The sequence below is a fragment of the Gambusia affinis genome, linkage group LG05 (assembly GCF_019740435.1).
Source record: "Gambusia affinis linkage group LG05, SWU_Gaff_1.0, whole genome shotgun sequence".
Classification (NCBI taxonomy): domain Eukaryota; kingdom Metazoa; phylum Chordata; class Actinopteri; order Cyprinodontiformes; family Poeciliidae; genus Gambusia; species Gambusia affinis.
Genome location: NC_057872.1, coordinates 19968019 through 19985781, shown reverse-complemented (window position 1 = coordinate 19985781; position 17763 = coordinate 19968019). Strand labels below are relative to the sequence as shown.

Sequence of the window (17763 nt, the reverse complement as noted above, 5' to 3'; positions counted from 1 at the left end):
GTTGCAGAGCCTAGTTTTGATGGTTTACTTTCTTTGAGCAGCAGTGTTGTCTGTGGCCATAACTGGGACCATGGCATTTTCTGGACCAATCTGATGGGACAGTCCTTGACTGCAACTTCTGAGTGGATACATGCCTTTACATTGTCTTTAATGGGCTGCTTGTAATGAAATGATAATATTACTAAATCAGTGGAAATGTATGCATATACCGTGTACAGGTAATGGCTATAAATTGTTTCAAAAATAAATGTAACTTTATAAATTTGTCTGGTGTGACATAATTCATTATTCTTCTAATATATGAGGCTTTTAATTTTCTACTATTTTAGGTCAAAGAAACGCTGCTCTTCTTGCTTTGTATAAAACAGTAGTGGCAGCTTCATGTTGTGGTTCTGCTTTTCTGCAGCAGAGATAAAGAAACTGATCAGAGTTGATGGGGAGGATAGAAGAAGTTAAATATTGTTGTTCAATCCTGGAATAAAATTTGTGAGAAGCTACAAAAACATCTGAAACTGTTCAGACCAAATAGCAAGAGCTGCAAAAGAATGGAGGGCCTAGTCAAATACCATAAATAAGTATAACACATAAGGTACAATCCTGGATGTTCTCTATGCAGTCTGACTGCTGAATTTCCACAAAGCTGGTAGACATGCTCCCAAAATATTTTTAAAACTGGTGTCTGTGAAATTTTGCTTTCATTTAAAAGACAATGTAATATCAGTTGTGGCCATTTTTATTTCAGTTTAGTGTCTTCTGATTGTTCGCCTAATAGAGCCTATTAGACCCTCTGCTGTTGAACAGGTCACATTGAGAAGTTCATGCACACCTGTTTGCTTGAGTCCATTTTCTTGCCTTTTTTATATTTGAAAATAGCCTATTTTTTCGCTTAACTGTGAAATTAGTCGAAAATAAATAATGTAGCTCTTAATGGGTCATTATTTGTTTACATGTAATTTCCAAACCAGCAGTAGTGCGGAATATCTGCCTTCACTCTGCGCTCTTTCCTTATATAGAAAGATAAACTCTAGTTTTATTTTGAAAATGAACTGACCGGAAGTAGACTGGTGTACACTCAGACGCCTCTTCCCGTGTCGCCACCTTCTTTGTCTACGGCCCAACATTTCGAGACCGGTGGGGGGGGTTGTCTGTTTTATTTTCTGTCTCTAGTTTTGAGGATATATTTCCCGATATATCCCCAATTTTCTGACATTTAATGACAGTCGACTCTGAGCTATTTATGCCTAAAAATAAAGCACCAAAAATGGATGACCTGGACTACAGTAAGTGTTCTTATTAAGTCGCCGTTTGCCTGTGGTTCCGGTGGCTAACCGCAGCTAGTCAGGTGTAGCTTGTTGCTTATTTCATCATTCGCGCAGGTAGACGAAACTCTTCATCCCGAAGCATATTTGCGAGTTGACTGTCTTTCTCCGACAACGTGTTTACTACAGTCCATATTCAGAATAAAATCGCAACAGTAATGCTACCTTTGCTAATAAAATATTGATTGTATCGATGGCTGCCCTGAGCGAACTTTACAGCTAATGTCGGTGGATGTTTAGCATCACCACCACCCTCTGAGTTACAGCTGGTCTATCCTAAAAGGGAATCGTTTCCTAGAAAGAACACTGCAGCTGGTTTATATTAATGTACAGCTTTTTTTTTAAAAACAGGAGAGACTGTGGGCGTGGCAGCTCATTGTTTTGTGGTTTAAAATAAATCGTCTTGTAAAAATGTGTTGCTGTGAGCACCAATAATTCTAGTTTTAGCATTCTTTTGTTGTTTTTAGCGAAACTGATTAAGTTACAACATTTTAAGTATTTTGTTCATTTTTTTTCCAGCTCAACTTGTTGTTTGTGCTTTTATTTGCTGCTGCTTCTCAGGCAGGATTTGATTCAGCTGGGAATGCGTGTCTTTTTTATTTGTCTTTTACTGTATTGTGCATTAGGATGTTCGGCATTAAATGCATCACTAAATGTAGAAACAAACACATGGTAAAAAAATCATCCAACTTACTTAGGATTTGTCTTGACAACTTTATCTAGACTATTTATGTTTGCTGTACGCCATATTAATACTACTTGATTATTGGGCTGGGTATCGGTATTAGTTATTTTGTTAATATTAAAATCTGTTTCATTTAGGAGATTTATGTGATACACTTCAAAACATACAGCATTTATTTAACTTTATGTACTAAAAAAACCTCATTTTCAACTCATTTTATTCTTATAGCACCAATTCACAACAAATTGTAATCTCAAGAAAGTAAAAAAATATATAATTTTCAGTTCAATTATACATTCATTCCAGTTATAAAATAGTTCATTTAGTTCAGGTTATTATTCAAATCAGATTGTATCGAGTTATTAGCTTGCAGCGTTCATTTCTTCTGGATGAACATGTAGCGACAGTGGAGAGGAAAAATTTCCCTTTAACAAGAAGAAACCTTCAGCAGAACAGGGCTGAGTATAAGCGGCCGTCTGTTTTGTTTTTGTTTGAGTAGCAAGAGCAGAGACACAAAAACCATACAGAAGAACTGATGTTGATGTTCAGTGTTGATAAAAAGTAGAAAGGTAACAGGAAAAGGAGAATGCTGCAGTATTAAATCAGCCGCTGTCTTCCTCCAGGAAGGTTTCACAGCCAAGTAGAAGACCAGACCAGATGTATCTTCTGTGGAGAGAAAAAGTCAAAATAATAGCAAATAATGCAAATTCTAGAGTATTAGAAGAAGGAAGTAGCAAAGTGAAGGAAAATGATCAGTTTGTCTTCCAGTAGCCTAAGCCTAAAGCAACATAGCTACAGAAAGCTCAGGATAACTTCAGCCCTTTGAATGCTCTCTAAAACATTTTAGAGCAAGTCGGTTATTTTCTGATCAGTTTGATCTGAAAATAAAGTACAGAAGTGATTTATTGAACAGCATCAGACGTTAGTTTGACTTGATAAGGTAGGAGTTTGAGTTGGAATTATTTCAGTTCCTTGGGTTCAGTTCTGAAAAACCTATTTCGGAAAAAAAAAACTAAACATTGGACTTCATAATGTCAAATAAATAGTAAGAAGAAGAATACTCTAAATCCTCACACCTTCTTTTGCAGTAGCTGACAGAATCTAGCTCTAGACAAATCAGAGCAATTTCAGTGAAAGTCTGACTGCAGGTGAACAAAGACTTATTTTGGTTAAATGGTTATTTTGCAGAAAATATTGTTCAGATTTATTTTCTTTCCAAACTGTACTCACTTTTATTTAGAAACAGACTAAATGGCACCAGGGTATTAAAAACTGTGTGCATAAAGCTATATATTTGACAATGAAAAACTATTAAAAAATAATATCCTGATATTGTAACCTGGACCATTTTGAGATTTTTGTATTTTTTTCATTCAGTGAGCTATCTATTCTGATTAATCACTGATTCACTTTGGGCTGTCTTAAGAGAATGGGTTATTAATAAAGTTTAATGAAATTTTATTGGCATGGTTATTGGATTCTTTCTGATTTTCAGTGACTGTTTCATATATGATTAATTAAATTTTTTATTCCTACCTTCTTTGTTCTCCATTCTTGATTCTTCAGCTAAGATAATGGAGATCGACTAACAATGCACCTCGTTTCTGTATTTTTGCCACCAGAATAGCTTGCTTTTGACCTAGATTATTTTAGTCCCGTTGACTATTTGTGAAATGCGCTGCAATGCAATCATTCTTCTTCTCTTCCTCCGCAGTCCCGGTAGACCTGAGCCCTGAGGAGCGCTCCGAGCTGGAGGACATCCGCAGGAGGAAGGGTGTCCTCTTGCAGGAGATCCAGAGGCTCAGGGAGGAATTACGCGAGGCAATTTTAGAGGTAGAGGGACTGGAGACCAGTACAGAGGGCAGGTAGATACATTTTTGTGTTCAAATCAGCTGAAAGTTTACAATGTAATTAGGATTGATGTCGTTTGACAGGATATGCAAAGTGTTTTAAGAAAAGCATCACATTTTTCTGCTGTAAAAGATTCTTATTCTTACCATTTTTATGCTTTCTTCAGCAAAACTCTACAGAAAAGTAGGCATGTGGCTATGGGACGCAAGAAATTCAATATGGACCCAAAAAAGGTAAATGCCTTCTTGGACTTTTGCAGCTGTTTTTTTCACATGCAGTTTTTACTCACTGACTCTTTCTGCAGGGGATTTTGTTCCTGGTGGAAAACGAGCTGCTCAGACACACAGCAGAGGACATCGCACAGTTCTTGTACAAGGGAGAAGGCCTCAACAAGACCGCAATAGGGGATTACCTGGGAGAAAGGTGCATCACATATAAAAAAAACCTCATACCTTTCCTGTTTTGTTGTCACGACGATTTGTAAATATAAATGACTTTTTTTTCTTTTTTTTTGCAGAGACGACTTCAACATCAAAGTGCTTCAAGCTTTTGTTGACCTCCATGAGTTCACTGACCTTAATCTTGTGCAGGCCCTCAGGTAAACTTCATCCTCTTCTTAGCTTGCTACTGAAGCACATTGAGTTGTATGCCGTTATTATTCAGGAACAGAAATTCTCAGTAATGAAAAATCCCATGTTTGTCTCTGGTTGGGTTGGGAGAACTTTATGCGACAGGACAGAAGCCTGCTTTGATTGCAGAACCTGATCTTTAAGGCTGGATCTAAACCTTGTCCTGTTTTCTACAGACAGTTCCTGTGGAGTTTCCGTTTGCCAGGCGAAGCGCAGAAGATTGACAGAATGATGGAGGCCTTTGCTCAGAGATACTGCCACTGCAACCCTGGTGTCTTCCAAAGCACAGGTTATAAAAAACACAACCATTTTTTGGTTGTGAAATCTGTCCTGAATGTCATTTTTGGACTTTTTCCAGTTCTGTAAAATCCTGTTTGTTCAAACTAAGTGAAAGTCATTTTCCAGATATGCTGCCCTCACACTCTCTCCCCCTTACCAGTAATGATTTGCTGATATGTTAACCCACAGAGGCCTTTGTATTTATAGCCAGTACCTTTCAATAAGAGCAGTTTGTGTTTTCATTGCTTCCTTGAATTGTTATGAGATGAGGTACATTCTTTCAGTCTTCCTTTGTGTAAAGCAGAAGTAGTTTGGCAGGCTCTGCGGTTTAAATACATGTTGATAACAATCATGCAGATGTTTTCTTTGAGTTGCATGAATAGAATTGAATAGAAATAACCTTTATTTTCCCTCAGTGGGGATATTCAGGTGTACCAGCAGCAAAGACACACAAAAATCACAAATGACAATAAATAAAACAGGACTAAGAATAATAGCATAACATAAAAAAGAAACACCCAGCCAGCTTTTGGCAATAAATTAATGTTTTTTTGTGTATGGAAAAGGAGGTGTTTTAAAAACCTCCCAATATAAGGACGCTGCGCCGTTACCTAGCAACCCAAGCTGAGGTCTAGCATGTTTGGTCAGCTGGCTTTTAGTGTTCAGCAGTTGAATTACATTCCAGAAACCACTTGCTGCCTTCTTGATGGTTGTGCAGGTGGCTCCACTTCTCCTTTTCAATGAAGTACACATTTATAATTGCACATCTGTCTGCAGCCATTTTCACATGCGAGTGTGAACATTAAGTTTGGGGGCGTGGCCAGTAGCTTATTAGGATTTAAAGTGACAAGACACCATAACACATCTCATTCTGGAAGGAGCTCATAATAGGCAGAACTGACCAGACTAAAATGTCATTATGCAAAAAAGGTAATTAACATGTTTTGTAGCTCACAGACGTATCCCAATCTATTCAAGGAAGAACAATAGGTCACCTTTAACAGAAGTCTTATATCTGTTGGCCCTAAACTTTGACGGATTTGTAATATTAGAAACTTAATTTTCTGTACCCAATATGAAAAGAAGTAATTATTTAAAAGCCCAACTGTGGGAAATTTCTTTTCATGATTGTCAACAGATTTTACAAGAATGTCTACCACAGAGTTGTAGACTGTCTATAGCCTTCCTCTCTGTTGTAGAAAATCAGTCTTCATGTTAAAGATGCATGACTTTGGTTTCAAGCAGCTCCTCCACGTTTCACAGGTTATCTTGGCGCTTTGCCTTCAGTTGAGCGTAAACGCTGCTCAAGTTCTAATCAAATCAAGCACCGATCAAATGACTTGGTTTGACTTTCCGGGTAATGAGATTATCTTTAAAGGTGCAGACTGGACTACATTCATTGTTTGCATTTTTAGTTTGTATAGATGAGGCATTAGTCTGGACCAGCTTTTTACAGGACTATAAACTTGAGTAAAAGCACCATAGTTAGTGTTTTTATTATTGTTTCATTGTTTTGATATGCATTTGTAGACGCACTTATGGAGGATGAGGACACTGATTCAATTATCCAGATATTTACTAGTCACAATGTTTTACCAGTTTGATATTAATAAGAATCAAGGAAATAATTTTACTGCACTTACGAGTTTTGAGATAAATTTAAAGTTGGTGTCAGATAAAATAAGAAACGCCGTGTAAGATATAAGATTTTTTTAGCAGACAGTGGAAAAGTATTTAAAATATTGACTAGAGGTTGTAGGTTTTAATTCAGTAGCAGTTTTACTGTAAATGTACTTATTGCTCTGAATATTATTATTTTGCCATTTTGTACTTTATAAAGTAACACAAGCATGCCTGTATTAGCTGGTTAATGATTGGACAGTCTTTATATCTCTTTAGGAACCATTAATGTGATTGTAAATTGTAGTTGAAAGTAATAGTTCTGTATAAGTTTTAAAATATTCAGTATTGAAGAATGAAGCATTCAACAATTTGATTTAGACTCTCTGCCGATCTGCGTGTCATTAATAAAATGTTTCTGTGAGTGATTTTTGATGGGAAGGAATAAACGGTGCAAGCGGTTTGATGTAAAGTTAAGTGCCCCTTGGTGAGCGCCTGGGTTGTAATAAAGTACTGATGGATTCCTTCCTACTCATTTCCTGTCAGTTATTGTTTTCTCTGCTGTCCACAGACACGTGTTACGTGCTTTCGTTTGCCATAATCATGCTGAACACGAGCCTCCATAACCCGAATGTGAGAGACAAACCCGGACTGGACCGTTTCATCTCAATGAACCGCGGGATCAACGACGGGGGAGATCTGCCGGAGGAGCTGCTCAGAGTATGATCAACCTGATTGGTTGTGCTGGTAGTTCAAGAGTAATTGTATGGTGATCTCATCCTTCCTGGTTTGTTGTGTTTCAGAATCTGTATGAAAGCATTAAAAATGAACCGTTCAAGATCCCGGAGGACGATGGTAACGACCTAACGCACACGTTCTTCAACCCAGACAGAGAGGGCTGGCTGCTTAAGCTTGGTGAGAGTTTTCCCCCATCCTGCTTTATCTTGGCTTTATAGAGGCTCTAAAATTCACACTTTAAGCATTTTTATGCTTCCATTTGGAGCTGAACTGCTTCTAAAAACAACAGCCCAAGTACTTAAAGGAAAAACAGCCACACGGTTTTTGGCGATGGGTTAATGTTTATTGGTGTCTGGAAAATGATCCTTTTCAGAAACCTTCCTATTATTGAGTCAGAATCAACTGGCACTGCCCTGTTACCTAGCAACCTGAGCTGAGCTCCAGCACGTTTGGTCAGCTGGTTTTATCTTTGTATGCGCTGTACAATGGCTGCTGGAAAAGAGAAATGTTTAGTTACTGCATTGTTGGTTACGCAGGAGGCTCCACTTTCGCTTTCCTAAGATGTATGGTTGTATAATTGCACATGTTTTTGCAGCCATTTTCTAAAACTTTATCTAAAAATGATTTTATGCAGAAAATGTAATAAACATGTTTTGTCTAGACCTGTACTAAGCAGGTCAGCTCCAACTCCGATCTTGTGTTAATCTGTTACTGATGATTGCGGTTCGTGTTACAGAGATCTGAAGAAAACATGCTTTGTACTGTTCTCTAATCACCTCCAAGGCTTTGTGCTACGTTGACTCTGTCTTCCTGTCTCTGAGGTTTGTTGCCTCCTGGCCTCCAAACACTGCTGTGGTATTAAAACATTGCCATAGCATGTGATGGTGAAGCACAGACTCACTCTCTTGTGCTATGGCAGTCTGGATTTTGATCTTTCTCATAACGGGGGCCTGTGGTCCGTGTCACTAATACGGTCTCCTTCCCCGTTTCCTTTTGTCTCCCTCTAATTCCTCTTTTTCTCTTTGTCTCTGCTTCTTTCCTGCCATTTCCATGCTCTACTGCTGCTGCTTGTTTTCTCAGGAGGTATGTACTGAAACAGTGTTTACTAAAACGTAGAAACAAAACATTTGAAGTTTAACTAGTAGGTAGAACATAGATATTGTAGAGTAGTAGAGTTATTTAAAAATGAACTCCCTGCTTTCTTTAAATACCTGATTTATTTTTGATCTTGCAGGAGGAAGAGTGAAAACTTGGAAACGCCGATGGTTCATCCTCACAGACAACTGTCTTTATTACTTTGAATACACCACAGTAAGTCTCAGTGTTTGTCACCAATGTCAGCCTCCATGCAGGATAAAATAATTACTCTGTGTTTAAAGTGTTGAGGTGTTTCCTTTAGAATGCTGCTGATCTCAGAAAATTGGAAATTGATTTTATGTGGAGGACCTCAAAGTTTAAAAAATAAGCAATTCATTAAATACACATGTTTTCAATTAAACTAAATAAAAAATAAGTTAATTTTCTTTTAAACTTGTCTTTGTACTAATAAATATACACATACCTAATTGTTGAAATTAATAAATTTAAATGTTTATTTAACAGTGTAGAACATGTAATAATTTTACTATTGAACTTTTTTCTTATTTCTTGTGACCCTTGTGACATCATTCAATACTGCAACACAGGACATCTTTCATTTCTTCAAGATTTACTAAAACATCAAATTCCAATAAGCTTTTTTTTATTAACATTTCCTACATTAAACACACTTTTAAATAACACAGAGGTTAAATAAGTTGTAAAATTTAATGCAGGGTCATTGAAAATACATAAAATTCAATTGGAACAGTAAAATAAAGTTAAAACATTTTCAGGTTTTGACAGAGAATAACAACTTTCACTCTTAACACTGGATTGACAGCTGATTAAAAGTGTTTGATAAAATTAAAGTGCTCAATGAAGAAATCACATTCATACTTTTGAACATGAAGCTTAAGATCACACCCTATAGCTGTAAATTAAAGGAACCATCTTAAGCTTCTCAGGGAACCAACATAAAATGCATGAAGTATAAAACATTTTTAAATATGGACATATTAATCTGAACCTGTTGCCTAAATATATTATTTTAAAAGGAATCCAAGTGAATAATAATGCCCTTTCAACTACATAAACCTTAAATCTCATACCTATTTTATATGAAGGGTAAATATATGCTACATAAAACACACTCTCCTTTTTTAAACGTCGGGTTACTATTGAACTTCATGAAAAATGCTAATTATTGTTTAGGTGCCTACAGGCCAGCAGGGGGCGACATCTGCGGTTATAAACTGGAATTTCTCACTGACTTCCGTCATTTTTTACTTAAATGATCAGTTCCACTTTTATTTAGGGAGAAAATGTCATTGAAAAAGATCCCACTTAGAAAAATGTGAGCAGAATATGTAAAAATATAATTTTTTTATATAAAAGCTGCAAAATTAAATTTGATGCTTCCTTGTACTTCTGAAAAGATGGATTAATTTGTCAGCGTTATTATCAACAATAAGTTTAATAGAAATGTGTCGCCAATGAGAAACCAATCATTACTGCACAACATTTCTCTGTAAAAGCTCCATTTATGCATCTGCAGCACATGCCTTGTGACTGAAAATTAAGCTAAATTAATTTTCACCAACAGGATAAGGAACCACGAGGTATTATTCCCTTGGAAAATCTTAGCATCCGTGAAGTAGAGGACCCAAGAAAGCCTGTGAGTCGCCTTCATTTCCTCACTGGAATATCTTATTAGTTTGTTTCTGGTCATTTCTCCAGTGGAATGGATGTCGTAACGTCTTTTTCTTATTTTTTAAAAACAGAACTGCTTCGAGCTGTACATCCCCAACAACCGCGGGCAGCTCATCAAGGCGTGTAAGACGGAGGCTGATGGGAGGGTGGTGGAAGGAAACCACATGGTGTACCGTATCTCTGCACCCACACCGGAGGAGAAGGACGAGTGGATCCACAGCATCAAGTAAGAAAAAGATGACAAACGGGGATAAAGGATGCAGTGCTTTGTGAATGTCCGTGTATTTCAATGCGATTTTATGTTCTTATTATTAAAATAATTTTCTTGTTGTTACAACTTTGTGCTGAAAATGCTTGAATTTCAGCTGGTTGTTTTCAAGTTTTGGAAAGTGCTTGAATTCTGCAGAACATCTTTGATCCGTTTTTGTAATGACGTGCAATCTAATGCTTGATTAAAAGCTTAAATTTAGAAAACATTTTTTACAGTTGAACCCAGATATATCAATACAGACATCAGGTTTTACAGACTAAACTAAACGCTCTTCTTTAGTTCTTTTGTATTGTTTTAATCTCCAAAGTGTGGTGCTTGAGCAATTTGAAAACTTACCTTGAAAAGTCTTGAAAAGTGCTTGAATTTTATTGTGGGTAAAAGTGTGCAAACCTTCAATAATGCAGCATTTCTGGTTTTTCTTTCCCAAAATATCTGAATTACAGCTGAGAAAATTCAATCTCGCCTACATTTTCATGTGCTAAGATGGAGATTTGTTTCTACCTACCTTTTTTTGTTGTCTTTCAGATCTGCGGTCAGTGTGGATCCGTTCTATGAAATGCTTGCTGCCAGGAAGAAACGTATATCACTGAAGAAGAAAGAGGAGCAGCCCTAGGTTACGTCCATGTTCCTCTTCCTCTCACATCCTCTCTGCTGCTCGCTCCTCTCTTTAACCTTCCTTCCTCCTCCTCATTCTTCCTGAAATGCCTCCTCTTCCACTTGCAAGGACCCCCTTGCTGTCCCGACCGCCAGACTCTTTGAAAAAGCTGCAACCGGAACGAATGGCTTACCTGCTGAGGCTGCCGTTCACAGTACTGCTGTTGCACTCCACTTAATACAATAATCCCAGAGCACAAACAAATCTTTGCCATCGTCTCACCATCACTCCCACTTAAACAGGCTGGAAAGAATCTTTTAGGCTGATTTCACACTAGAAATTATCTTTTTTTTTGCACATTGGATTGGGGTCTGTTGGCATTTTATACACAGCAAATCACTTCAATGTAATTGTTTAGTTTTTTCAGATTGCTTTAATTTTTGGGAACGATGTCCAGCAGCTTAAATGGTTTACCATCTGGGCTGAGAATTGCCGTGAATCAAGAAGTCAAAAATCAAGATTTTTTCCACCTTGGTGTGAATACAGTTTTATTCAGGGTTGCAAGAAGCTGCTGTTTCATGAAGTTCTATTTTATTATCATCAGTGCCGCCTTAATAAGATATTCCCTTTGTTGATTGTGCATAGCCAAGACAAAATGTGAAGTACTAACAATAGGTTTTTATTCTGATAGAGCTGTGAATTTGCAAACTAATTTAATACTCCAAATGGCATAAAATTCACATCCAAACTTAAATACTGAATTATGGCAAGGTAAATGTTATCAATGTATATTTTCACTGGATTACATAGTGGAAACACAGCATACAGTATGAACTTTAGCATGTTTCTCAACATGTTTGAGCAATAGCAGAGTAGAGTATCGTTGTCTGGAGGCTTGTTGAATCTTTATCTGTACAGAGCAGCTCTCATCGTGTCTTTTCAGAATTAACGTAACGGCATGAAACACAAGTTTTCTTTTTTTGTGCAGCACTACAGCAACTCAACATCTGTTTAATTAACTCTGTCCACCAACATGGGTTTTGTGAAGTCACAAAGGCAGCTCTTTTCATTGTACACTTTTTGTAAATAGACGTTAGCATATTTGTTTACGAAACACATAGATTTGATTTAATTTATTCTTTATCTTTTGTTAAAATCAGATTTTTTTTGTATGAGCTACTGTTTTACTGCATGTCGATGAACAGAAGGATCAGTCGTAGGTACTGATGCATGGTTGACCAAGTTAGTGCACTGATTTGGAAAGTGTTTGTGTTTCCTGGTGACATGGAGAGATAGCATTTAATACTGAAGTTGGTTTGTGCATCAAGTGAGTGATCCTGCTTACCTTTAGAAAATGTGAGATTATATGTTTGACTTTTGTTTGTTTGTTTTCTTCTTGAGGGATTCAAACTCTGTAAAGCACAGACAGAGTTTGACTCTCACACTGCTGCTCAGTGTCAAACTTGAAGGGCATATGTCATCATTTTGATAAAATTTTCTGTTTCAAATATGTTCGGGCTTCAGCTAATTTACATTTTATGACGGAAATTCAGAAATGCAAAAAAACAACAACAACATGTAAATTACATTTTGGGAGCTAAACCCATTCATCAAGATATAAGTAGCGATAGCAAAGTCTTTCAGTTGAATTTGAGTTTGTAAAGGGAATATTTATTTATTTATGGTGATTTATCTTCAGAGGTTGAGGAGGTCGGGAGAAATGTTAAGTGGATGAAAACCAAACAAACCAGCACCCCACAGAGAGATTTAAAAGTGCGTGTGATGAGTCCCTTCTGAGTGTAATTCACCATCGTGAGCACTTGTGACAAATACTGTAAGACAATTTGACCATTCATATTGATGCTTGAATATCTGTCCCAATGTTGTAGCTCAGATGTGTACAGCCACATTACGCCCAACAAAATAACTTGGTTTTCTTGACACCATCGTCACATGTTTATATCCTGTTCCACCTTGAAAAGTAACTCCAAGCTAATGCTACACGTTTTGAAATACTGACATACAACCAATTAGCTGCTATCTTCCAATGCATTGGATTTGGCTAAGAAAATGTCAGAGGAAGCTGGCTATTTTTGCTAACCATCCAGATGTTTTGTTTCAAGGGAGGAAATATTGATTTTAACTCTGTGGATATCAACAAATGTTTTGCAGCAAAAAAGACGCATGAAAAACAAAACCATATGTTAATCTTTATGCTCACAAATAGACACAGTCTCCCCGCCGTCTTCCTCCATGTTGTGTTTGTTCCTTCCCTTGAAGCCAAGATTATATTAGTTTTTTTTTGTTTTTTTTTAACAGAGTTCAGCCATATTTTCTGCAGATTTTTTACTACTCCCTCCAACATAACATATTGCTCGGAAGGCAATAAGAATATTTCCTTTAAAAAGTTTCCCTTTTAATAAAACAGTTCATGATTTGTGCCCAGCAATAGTTCATTTGACATGACTGATCTTATTGACACGTTATCAATGATCATTTCAGGAAATTCTGCAAAGAATTTGCTCTTTAGGAGTACATTTACTCTTAAAATATGCTACTTTGCTGTAAAAACAATGGATTTGTTTAAAATACATTAGTGTATATTAAAAAAAAGAATATGATGATATATGCCCTTTAAAGTTTGGGGGAGCTATTTGAGATGAAATTTTAATGTTATGTTTGAAATAAAAAGACAGCTAAATGATAAACACTAATAATAAACCTTTGATTGAAAACACTCGTATTAAAAGTTTAGATTTGTCTCCAGTCATGGATTTGACCTACTGTAGTGTATTTGTATTTTTGATGCAGCACTTTATCAAGTTTAGCATTTTGAGGAAAAAATGCTGTTACTGACCTACTCTAACTCAATATGGCGCCCTCTGCTGGTAATCGCACACACTGCAATATGCTGAGAAATGTATGAACATTCTCATCCAACCAGCAGAAACAGTTTCTCACCAACTGGTTTGATGATGGGGATTTATCCTAATTTTTTTATTTCCACTTTGTTTGAACGTGATTAGCTGACAGATGTTGTGGTGAAATTGTAAGTCCCAATTTTCTGGCTACATTTTAATTTGTATGTGCATCACCAGGACTGTCCGTCCTTATGATTTTTAACGTTCAAAGTTGCCAAAAAATGGAAACTGTTTCCGGGTGAAAACAAAAATGAATATTGTTAGCGACCTTAGTGAAAGAAAAGCTTCTCTCTGAAGACCCACTACGTTAAGAAAATTTTCTTTTTTTATTTATTTATTTTTGTTTACTTGGAGGTAAAGATGGATGAATCATCTGTACATGTAGCAAAAGGAAAACCACAATACATTGGTGCCAGTAAAATACTGTGTAACGATGAAAAAGTAAGTAAAGGTAAACAAAACAATTTGTTGTGTCCTGTCTCTTTTTTTTAATAGGGCCTGTTGCACCACCTCACTATTTAGGGTACAACTTTAGTGCTTGATATTTGAATTATTTTTAAACTTGTCTCAAAGTGAAGTCTTTTTCAAAGTACTTTCACCTTTTGTGATGGTAGTAGAGTTTTATTTTATTTGTCAAAATTGGTTTATTTATTTCTCAACTCCATTTTGTTTAGTCGGTTGTTTTCTCCTGACTTTTATGATTAAGGTTGCTCTTGTCAGTTGGTGGTCACCATAGCAACCAGTGACTGACTGCTCAGCCCCATTTTTTGGTTGCTGTGATTTGCTGCGTTTTCCCTACAAGTGCTATGTTTTAGCATATTTTAGACAAATTAAATTATGTACAGGGTTTCGTGTGAAACTTTGCCACGTTTGTATTTTTTTTAACTGTTAATGTGCATTTTAGCTGTTTAGCTTTTATGTCAACATTTTATTGGGGACCTTTTCTAAATAGTTTAGGTTTATTGGGGCCTGCCCCAAAGCAATGCATAAGGAGAGCAGTGACTGACTTGCAAAGCAAGTCAGTCGAGGTGCCTCCATGCATTGCATGGCAGGCACCTATTGTTCTACACCCAATAGAACGTTTCTTTATTCTTAACTTTTTCTTCCGTCACCCGGAATGCGGCTCGTACCGCTGCGAGCCCACCCACAAAAGTGGACTCACGATGGCGAAGTAAAAAGCGAAAAACGAGCAAAATTTCCAACTGCCGAAACGCAGAGCATAACTGACACCAACTGCCGCTTTTTTAGAGTGAGAATTTAAGCAGATTTTTGACCCCAAAGCAATTTTGAAATCGCCGTCACGCCCACAAATATCGCCCTATCGATATCCAACTCGGTCATGACATTGATACGCATGCCTGCTCCGGTAAAATGTGTTCGATATTTCTCTAGCGCTTACGGTTTTCTGTCGAGGTGCTTCAGAGCAAAATCATGCGACAGGGTAACTGACGCTCTCCCAGGTTCACTTCCATGTATTTCTGAAAATTTTCTGAGCCCTGCACACACTATATTTTGTCTCATCACTGCAATTACTGTGAATGAGGTAAAAATATAAATTGCGGTACTATCGGAGACGACAAATAGCCCTCTTATACGCTTCAAACGGATTTCGAATATGTATTACGGTTTCTGAACGGCAAAGGTTTGTTCGGAGTGCTTTTTCCATATTAATTGGCTGAGTGTCTCATAAAGATAGAATTTTTTTCCCCCCTTTCTGTCTCACACACACATGACAGTTAGCAGCTGATCCATTACCATAGCAACGGAACACATGAGGCCAGAGCAGCTGATTTATGGGAGAACTCTCTGGAAGGAGCTGGCCTTTAGAACTACTTGTGTTTTGGGCATTTTATAACTGATTTTAACAAACCATTGTTACACACAGGATTAGTGTGAAATTTTTAAATAAAGCTTAATGGAAATTTCCCAATAAAAGCCCCAATATCTCTGTCAGGTGAGTGCAGCGCCATAAGGCGCTGCAATAATATCAGCCTATATTATCTTTTCCTCTCAGGTTATGGCATTAACCTTTGACCTAATGATATTAAATAGGACTATCAGAACACCATATCTGTAGTTCTAACTAACACTAATATGTTTCTGCATTATCTATTTTTCTCAAGTTAGGGAACTGCCTTGCACAGCAAGGCAGTTCATTAGCATTAGCCTTTTAGCTTAAATAAGCTATTAGCTATTTTTCTGACTTATTAGCCGTGTTTAGTATACTTAATGGTGTAAGTCAAGTATAGACAACATGCTAGTGAGCTGATTATCATGCTGAATCGTGCATGTCCATGTTAGTCAACATTCTTGTGATTCTCCACATGCTTCTTTTGAATTTTTAAGCTAAGCTTAGCATTGATGCAAATTTTTAGCATCAGAACACTGGGTCCAAACCGACGGGCACACTTTGGCAGGCCCCAGTTAAATTTCTTCAGGAATTTTCTAGTATTCATATTATTATTGCTGTTATTACTAAGAATAATAACAATTATTATTAGAAACAAGTTGAAAATTATTTTCCATTATCCATCTATTATCTAATGTGCACAAAAAGTTTTTGTCCTGAGGGAAGAAGCCGGAGCACCCGGAGAGAACCCACTCATGCTCATGGAGAACATGCAAACCCCAAGCATAAAGATCCCAGGCTGGGATTTGTACTTTTTACTCTTTTATTGTCTTTGTTTTCTTTTTCATGTTATCTGAACCCTGAGTCTGTAATAAAAATCTAATCTATCTAAACCCAAGACTTTATTTCTGCAAGGCAACAGTGCTACCAACTGTTCAGCCCTGACACAATAGTGAAGCATCTATTAGACTCTGACTAAGACGTCTGCCATAAAGAGGAGCGTGACAGATGTACCACATTGTCAGTCAAACTGCACTACAACAAAAATTTTTCACCTTACGTCTGCGCGGTGGTTTTCCAACTTCTTCGCTGCAGATATTGCTGCCGGGTAATATTGGTCTTTGGACCTTGGGAGATTGGCATTGATGGGGTACAGATCTTTTTTCTTTGGTCTGGTCTTCTTGCGGCGCTTTTGTCAGAGCTGAAGTTGGATTGTTTTCCAAATCCTTTTTCGAAGATGTGTTTTCAGATGGAAATATCTGAACATTCTCATTAGATAAGGACAAATCATATAAATCAAAAGAATCAGAAGAACTGTATGAACTGGAGGAATTGTTCCCTAATACAATATCATCTTCAGAGAAATCAAGGATGCTGTCTTCTGACAACTCACAGCTAGTCTCAGGTGGGGAAGTTTGATGGTTTTTAGCTTGATAAGAATCAAAAAGGTAAGCATCGAATATATCATACTCCGAGACAGTGGACACAACCTGAGACCTATGCGTTTCCTCTAACAAAACTTCTCCAGCCGGAGAAGTGTTAAAAAGAAAACTGTCAAAATTATCGCACTCCGTGCCCTTGTCTTGACTTGTTTCAAAAGATATCCCAGGAAGCAGGTAGTTAAAAGCTTTCCTCACTCCAGTAGTGATTAAATAGCCAGCCCCAAAAGACAGGGGAAAAAACACGGTGGCTAAGACCTCTTCCATTCCAAAAAATCTTGCAAAGAACCGTCCTAATCGTCAAAGAGTTAGTTGTATACTACTTGATGTTGAGAGATGAAAGCATTCATAATCTCAGATGTTCTTTGATCTATGACATAGATCTATGTCATAGAAGTCGTCATAGCAACAAGGATCTCACTGTAGTTCTAAGGGAATGTCTTGCTTCTGATCGTTGCTATGGAAATGGTCAGGTCAATTCTACATGACTCAAACTGGAATTAATCATGACGGACATGTATATTTCCGGAGGCTAGGGATTAAAAGAGGGACTTTGACAGTTAAATATTAAGTTTAGATTGACAATGGTATATTAAAACCATTAATTTAAGTAGAGTTTTTCATCATTCTATCAGGCTTATAATTTTGAATTATACTTGACTTAAAATATCTTAAAATTAAAATGAAATGTAACTTACAGGCATTTGCTGCTGCTGTTGTTGTAAAATGTGACAAGAAACTTTGCCTGCTTGGAGAAGAGCTACAAAGAAATAATTT

General features: G+C 37.0%; 1 protein-coding gene across 1 annotated transcript; it reads left to right on the top strand.

Annotated features, from left to right (window-relative positions):
• The first annotated feature begins 1037 nt into the window (after nt 1–1037).
• Nucleotides 1038–14164, top strand: cyth2 (cytohesin 2). Its single transcript, XM_044115957.1, has 12 exons — nt 1038–1280; nt 3719–3869; nt 4022–4088; nt 4160–4278; nt 4373–4453; nt 4661–4773; nt 6955–7103; nt 7187–7298; nt 8356–8432; nt 9805–9876; nt 9983–10137; nt 10708–14164. The coding sequence occupies exons 1-12, from the start codon at nt 1214–1216 to the stop codon at nt 10793–10795; spliced, it is 1251 nt and encodes a 416-aa protein (XP_043971892.1). The 5' UTR covers nt 1038–1213; the 3' UTR covers nt 10796–14164.
• Nucleotides 14165–17763: the final 3599 nt, after the last annotated feature.

Coding starts and splice junctions, on each gene's coding strand:
- cyth2 (XM_044115957.1), top strand. CDS start 1,214: ATGACAGTCGACTCTGAGCTATTTATGCCTAAAAATAAAGCACCAAAA. Junction 4,454..4,660: donor AATCTTGTGCAGGCCCTCAG/GTAAACTTCATC, acceptor TGTTTTCTACAG/ACAGTTCCTGTGGAGTTTCC. Junction 9,877..9,982: donor TAGAGGACCCAAGAAAGCCT/GTGAGTCGCCTT, acceptor TTTTAAAAACAG/AACTGCTTCGAGCTGTACAT.